General features: G+C 49.7%; 1 protein-coding gene across 6 annotated transcripts in view; it reads left to right on the top strand.

The window, feature by feature from the left end:
- The first annotated feature begins 171 nt into the window (after positions 1 to 171).
- The window catches only part of ABCG8 (ATP binding cassette subfamily G member 8), a 29,231-nt gene continuing 21,985 nt past the window's right edge, over positions 172 to 7,417 (top strand). For 4 of the 6 annotated variants that reach the window (XM_074011882.1, XM_074011881.1, XM_074011879.1 and 1 more), the window contains exon 1: positions 172 to 308. Coding sequence is in view for 4 of the 6 variants with exons in the window: in XM_074011879.1 (XP_073867980.1) it covers positions 246 to 308 (63 nt within the window). In the remaining 2 variants the exon portion in view is untranslated. Of the gene's footprint in view, positions 309 to 6,207; positions 6,310 to 7,417 lie in introns of all 6 variants that reach the window. The other 2 variants (XM_005576001.5, XM_005576000.5) reach the window with 1 other exon arrangement.

Below are 7,417 nucleotides of genomic sequence, written 5' to 3'. Positions count from 1 at the left end.
TCGGGATGGCAGGACTGGGACTTGGCCACGGAGACCATTATCTGATGTACCTTTAGCCAGCGCGTCCTTATCTTGACAGTGGGCAGAACACACACATGTTTGTAGGTGGGCTTGCCAGAGAGGAATGCTGGGAGAGACGGGCCCAGGGCAGGAGGCTCCAGGAAACAGAGTGAAGACACTGGCCCTGGCAGGCAGCAGCTGGGTCTAAGAGAGCTGCAGCGCAGGGGCACAGACCTGTGGGCCCCATGGCTGGGAAGGTGGCAGAGGAGAGAGGGCTGCCGAAAGGGACCGCTGCCCAGGATGCCTCGGTGAGTGAGCGATGGGGAGTCAGCCCAGGCCCGGCGGGCGGGCAGGAGAAATCCAACCTTTCTCTCTTCCCTCAGGAGCCTTCTGTCTTAGCACCACCCGGACAGCAAGCAGTGTGAGGACATGGCAAAGGGCTGAGGGGAACAGATTCAGGGTCCCAGAGGCCTCTGAGGTCACTTTCTGCCCTAAGAAACACTCCTTTAGGGAAATCATGTTCTTATGTGTGATGTGGGACAATTTCACTTTTTCTTTTTTCTTTTTTTTTTGAGACAGAGTCTTGCTCTGTTGCCCAGGCTGGAGAGCAGTGGCGCTATCTCGGCTCACTGCAAGCTCTGCCTCCTGGGTTCAAGTGATTCTCCTGCCTCAGCCTGCCAAGTAGCTGGGATTACAGGCACCTGCCACCACACCTGGCAAATTTTGTATTTTTTAGTACAGACAGGGTTTCACCATGTTGGTCAGGCTCAAACTCCTGATCTCAGGTTACCCACCCTCCGCAGCCTCCCAAAGTGCTGGGATTACAGGCATGAGCCGCTTACCTGGCCAGTTTTGCTTTTTCCCAATGAGACTCCATCATAGAAATGTGCCCACACATGCCGGGGACTCCACTGGTGTCTCCTCTGCCCATGTGGCTGTCAGGTTGGTCTCAGTAGTAAGTGATGGGTGAGACAGGGTGACAGACAGCTTTTGTGGGAACATCAGTATGTGTGGCTCTAGCAGGCAATCGTAAAGTCTGGGAGAAAGCTGGAAGGAGTAGAAGCAGCCAGGTGGCAGGAGGTGGAGGTACGTTTCCTTCCTCATTTTACCTGAGAAGTGTTTACTCAAGAAATAGCCTTTGGGCCGGGCGCGGTGGCTCAAGCCTGTAATCCCAGCACTTTGGGAGGCCGAGACGGGCGGATCACGAGGTCAGGAGATCGAGACCATCCTGGCTAACACGGTGAAACCCCGTCTCTACTAAAAAAATACAAAAAAACTAGCCGGGCGAGGCAGCGGGCGCCTGTAGTCCCAGCTACTCAGAAGGCTGAGGCAGGAGAATGGCGTAAACCCGGGGGGCGGAGCTTGCAGTGAGCTGAGATCCGGTCACTGCACTCCAGCCCGGGCGACAGAGCCAGACTCCGTCTCAAAAAAAAAAAAAAAAAAAAAAAAAAAAAGAAATAGCCTTTGACTGAAATTGGAGTGTGGCAGGATTTGAAGCAGGAGGCTAAACTGGAAGACAGGCAAGAAGCAGATCCCCACTCCCACCGCCTCACCCCATCCCACCTTTCCATCTTTGCCTGTCGTGGGTAGGAGGGAGGAGAGAAAGATAAGCATGACTGAGGACTCCGCACCCAATGGGGAAAACCATCTGGACTGGCCTTGAGTTTCCAGGACTTGACTCGGCCAGACCCAAGGAGCCCACCATTTCTAGTCGGTTCTGCAACCACCACACCTGACCAGCTCTGCTCTCTGAATACCCTGTGGGGCCCACCACTTTGGGGAATGGTTAAAGCCTGAATAGAATAGAAAGCTAGCAGGGCTTTGGGAACACTTTCTGCCTGGGAGGGCTGACGATTCAGCCACCACAGCTTGAGAGGCAAAGAAATGCTAGGACCGCACCAGAAATGCACTCCAGCCCTGCCATTTCTGCTTCCCTTCTGTCCAATCCTGTCACTCCAGGTGCTGAGCGAGGGTCTGCCCCTAACACGTGTGGGGCTTGGAACAAGAGAATGAGGGTCACATTTCCTATGTCTAGATATATAAAAGTCATCAGTCAAGCTATAAGAACAGTCAAAGATACCCACACTCCTCAGCCTCCCAAAGTGCTGGGATTACAGGTATGAGTCAGCGCTCCTGGCCAGTTTTGCTTTTTCCCAATGAGACTCCATCATAGAAACGTGCCCACCCGTGCTGGGGACTCCACTGGTGTCTCCTCCGCCCATGTGGCTGTCGGGTTGGTCTCAGTAGTGAAGTGATGGGTGAGACAGGGTGACAGATGGCTTTTGTGGGAACATCAGTGTGTGTTCTCTAGTTTCTATCCTCTTGTCTCGACATATCTTCCTCACAACCTGAAAGGTCAGGTGTAAACTGAGAAATTCTAAGGCATCTTGGGTAGAATGCACTGGTACGGGGGAACCACTTCTAGCCCAAGCCACAACCTGTCCCCCTTTCTGCCCCCCCTCAGCTCCATCCCACTCCATGGGGCCCTCAACACCCTGGGTGGTCACCCTCCTGCCTACCTGCATTGCAGCCCTGCCCTGCACAGACATATATACCTCTCTGGCCTAAAGGTCCTCAGGAGGTTGGGCCGGGGAGGAAGGAAGTGCACAGACCCTGGGGATGGACTTGGGGCCATTTGCACAGAGAATTCTGGCAGCTTAGGCACCTGGAGTGGTAAGTGCCCTTAACCCACGCACTCTTCATGCCATGGGCAGGAGAAGCAACAGAGAAGGACAAGAGAGACCCTGCAGCAGGCAGAACTGTGTGTGACCTAGGCTGAATGTTTCGATAAAATTCCTTCAGCCAAAAACAAGTCCTGCGTGTCCCCTCGCCAACCCTCCAGCCGCGAGCGTCAGTACATCACTCCCCGCGAGGCACAGGCTCCTCATCTCAGAACTAGAAACATGTACGCTGTGAGTTTCCTTCTTGCCTAGGCATCTGACTCAGGAATTCGATCAGAAGTTAATACGGGGAGAAATTACAATGTAGCCCAGCAGGAGCAGAGCTGGTTACCTACAAATAAACCTGCTTTTGCTTTTTTGGGTGTCGCCTGTCGGAAATTCAAGTGATGTTCTGACAGGTGTACTGATTAAGATGTCAGCCGAATAGATATTTAAGTATTTGAAAAATACAGAGAGTTTGTCAAAACCTCAGGAAGAGTCTAACAAATCCTTCCTGGGAGCCAAGGAAAATATTTTAAAATGGAACAGAGGTCGTCCCCAACCCAGGCACTAATTTTCTTCCTCCGAAAGACGAGCTGCCTATGCCTCCTGGAAGGCACAATCCCTCAGTGGTGGTTGGAGTCCGGGCTGGCCCATACCTGCCTTCCCAGCCCACAGTGAAGGGGCTTGGGGCGAGCCTTGGAACAAGGAACCAGGCACCTTTCCCCTTCCTCTTATCCAGTGTCTGCTCTGCCTCGTCTTTCTGTCAGCTCCCTCCCCTTCTCAAAGTACCGCACAGCGGAACCCAGTTGGGCTGCAGGTCACCTCCACACATCGCTCCCGACTCCAAATGTCTGACCTTCCTTCCTCAGCCCCTCCTCCATGCCTAAATCCGACCTGGGGGTATTTGGGCCAGCAGAAGTAATTTCTCAGCTCATTTACATTGTCTAATATCCTTCCTGCAGATATTTGTTTTAAAAACAACAGCAAGATGCATGTTAACCCACATGAGTCTCTTAGCAATGGATAAGATTTTTGTTTTTGTTTTGTTTTCTTTTTTGACAAAGTCTCACGCTGTGGCCCAGGCTGGAGTGCAGAGGCATGATCTCAGCTCCCTGCACCTCCACCTGCCCAGTTCAAGCGATTCTCCTGCCTCAGCCTCTCGAGTAGGGTAGCTGGGACTATAGGGGTGCTTCACCATGCCTGGCTAATTTTTTTTTTTTATTTTTAGCAGACACAGGGTTTCACTGTGTTGGCCAGGCTGGTCTTGAACTCCTGGCCTCAGGTGATCTGCCCGCCTCAGCCTCCCAAAGCGCTGGGATTACAGGCATGAGCCACCGCACACAGCTGGCAATGGCTAAGATTTTTTGATGATTCAACAACAAACAAAAATGGGACAACGAAGCAATGTGTACAGTGACGGTGCAGAGGGCGAGTGAGGGGCAAGACCAAAGCGCTGATCTGCCAGGAGTCCAGCATCAGTCTGAGCTGTTTTCAATCTCCCCAGGAGCTTGGGTCACAGACCTTCTTACCTCCTCTCCCCCAACCTCCCTCCTGTTTTGGGGCTTTGGCAGCTGGGGTTGAGGTGGGAACGGAACTCTGGAGTTCTACTCACTGGCTTGCTCTCTCAATTTGACAACATATTGTGAAATATTATACACAAATCAGCTTAAAGAACCCTCATGTACACGCCACCAATTACCAAAAGCTTTGAAGCCTGATCCTGCACTCCTACTGTGTCCCCTTTCTCTTTTCATCTCTTCCTGCTCCCCAGAGATAACCCCTCTCCTGAATTAGGTGTTTCTCTTTCCCATTTTTTTCTGTATAATTTTGGGTCTTTATGGTGATAAATCAAACATTAAGCAGTGGAAGTCACTTTGGTCTGCTGCTTTTCACGCTCTCCCAGAACTCTGGGGGTTCCCCACAGCATGCCTGCAGCATACTGTCACCGAATTTCTTTCCCTCCGCCTCCACTGACCTGGAATGTTCTTTCCAAGGACTTCTGGCCCCCATCGTTGCAGGGGTACTTTGACAAGAACCCTACCGTATGGCATTTGTTATTTTCACGTAAAGCATACTCTTGTTATTTTCACCTACAGCATGTGTGTGCGTTGCGTACACAGTGAAAGTCAACCTACCAGCCTTCCTCTCTGCCCGATCTGTCTCGCTCCATCCTAATCACCTGTCTCACCTGCCAAAATCTAAGCTTTTCAACGGCCTTTTCATTGTCACATCCCAAATTCCAAGCCCGAAGGGTGTTCTGGACTCTCCATAAGTGTTTGCTGGATGCGTGGTTGATTGAAGGAATGTATAGTGTGAGAATGGTGGCTTGAGGAGGAAAGTCTGTGGGAACTTGTTAATGAAAATGTACTTGTTCCTGCCTGACAGAAATGTAAGAAAAATTGAATGCAGTAAAAAATGGGCGTCAGGCGAGGTGGTTCACGCCTGTAATCACAGCACTTTGGGAGGCTGAGGTGGGTGGATCACTTGAGCCCAGGAGTTTGCGACCAACATGGCGAAACCCTGTCTCTACGAAAAATACAAAAATTAGCTAGGTGTGGTGGCGCACGCCGGTAGTCCCAGCTGCTTAGGAGGCTGAGGTGGGAGGATTGCTTGAGCCTGAGAGGTCGAGGATGCAGTGAGCTCTGATCGTTTCACTGCACTCCATCCTGGGTGATACAGCAAGACCCAATCCAAAGAAAAAGAAATGGTGGGGGACTTCCTAGTTGCTTCTTTGTTTGGGCCTCAATGATTTAAATGATAGAATTGTCAGAATAGGAGGAATTCAGGTCTGCAGATGGTTAGTACCTTTCAAAGGTATCAGCTGACACCATGAAATGCTGATTTTTTAATGTACATTCAAATATACCACCACTTCAACAATAACAACAACGTGATGATGACGATGAGAGGCACTACCTCTCAAAGCTCCCAGCAGCATTTTCAGTTGCTTCGTTGCACGAACTCCTCATCAAAATCAGATGTGAGGAGACGTATGCCAGATGTTAGTGAGGACTAAGAAGTTGGTTAGGACTTTTCTCAGGGTGGTGTCTTCATGAGTATTGGGCATTAACTCTCGACAGCTACTTCCCTCTCATATGCTGCATGTGTCATGTCTGTTTGGCATTAGGAGATATGAAGCCAGCTGCAGGGAAAGTTAAAGGCAAAGGGTCTGCCCGCTCCAGTCAGATCTTCTCGGAGCACAGAGGTTTGTTTATAGAACTCTCTCCAGTCCAGAGTCTGGGTCTCTTTACCGTAAGCCGCTTGGCTTCAGGCTCCACCAGCCTGAGGTTGAGGTTCTCTGGGGCAGGTGCCCCAGGAGAAGCCCTGAAGCTCTCTCTGAAGGGAAGAGGAGATGGGCCCTTGTCAGCGCTCCTATTTTCCCAAAGCGCCAAGGCTCCACCTGTGCAATCCCATCTCTTGCCAATTTGAGATTTCAACTACGTCGGCTCTAAGAAGTTGCTCTCACCTGTCGGTTTCCTCCTTGTCTTCTCCTATGTTCTCAGCGGCTTCCAAAGGAGCCCCTCACCTGTCCTGTCTCCCACAGGGCCTCCAGGATAGATTGTTCTCCTCTGAAACTGACAACAGCCTGTACTTCACCTACAGTGGTCAGCCCAACACTCTGGAGGTCAGAGACCTCAACTACCAGGTAGAGGCACGCCTGGGTTCAAGGGGAGAGGAGCAGGCAGGGACAGCCAGGAAATTCCCCAGGTGGAATAAAAGGGTGGGCCCACCTTACAGGCCCTCCACCCCCAAGGACAGAGTCCAGTCCACATTCATGCCTCACGTGTCAGGTGCAATAGGTGTCATCAATGGCATATATCAGAGCTGGAGGTTGAGAGGCTTGAAAAGAGAATGAAATTGTTGTATAAACATAAAGCAAAATGTGTGAATCTATAGAAAAATGTCTCTGGGACTCTTTTTAAACTATATTTTGAAATAACTTTAGATTTTGGGAAAAAATTGCAAAAATAATACAGTGTTTCCATATACCCATTGTCCAGCTTCCCCGAATGTTAACATCTTGCGTACCCATAGTATAATTATGAACACTAAGAAATTAAAATGTACAATGCTATTAACTACAGACTTTATTCAGATTTCATCAGTTTATATATATATATGTGTGTGTGTGTGTGTGTATATATATATATATTCTTTTTTTGTAAAATGTACTATCCCTGGAGCTTATAAAACATCCAGAGTGCAAAGACAACCACTGACCTTTCAGAGGCACCCAGGAACCCCCTGGTCAGATTCAAGGATCCATATTCCCTCACCTTCCCAAGGACCCAGATGGAACATGGTGGGGCCTGGGATGGTGAACTTCAGAGGCCTGAGTCTGGCTTCCTGTGGGTGTGAGTTGGGACAAGCCAATGAGCCTTTCTCTGCTCTGCCACTTACCAGCTGTGTGAGCTTGAGCAAGTTACTTAACTGCTCTGAGCCTCATCTGTAAAACAAGGATTCTGATCGTGTCTGTGTTATAGGTTTGCAATGAGGATTGAATAAGGTGATGGATGTTAAGTGATTAACACAATGTCTTGCACATAGTAAACATTTGATAAATTATTAGTAAAGACATTTTGCTTCATGTTTTATTTTTATTTCTGTACCACTATTGCACATGCCTTTCTTTTTTCCTTTTTTTTTTTTTTTTTTTTGAGAGTCTCACTCTGTTGCCCCAGGCTGGGATGCAGTGGCGCAACCTTGGCTCACTGCAATCTCTGCCTCCCACATTCAAGTGATTCTCCTGCCTC

The sequence above is a fragment of the Macaca fascicularis genome, chromosome 13 (genome assembly GCF_037993035.2).
Source record: "Macaca fascicularis isolate 582-1 chromosome 13, T2T-MFA8v1.1".
NCBI lineage: Eukaryota > Metazoa > Chordata > Mammalia > Primates > Cercopithecidae > Macaca > Macaca fascicularis.
This window is presented reverse-complemented; position numbering and strand designations above follow the sequence as displayed.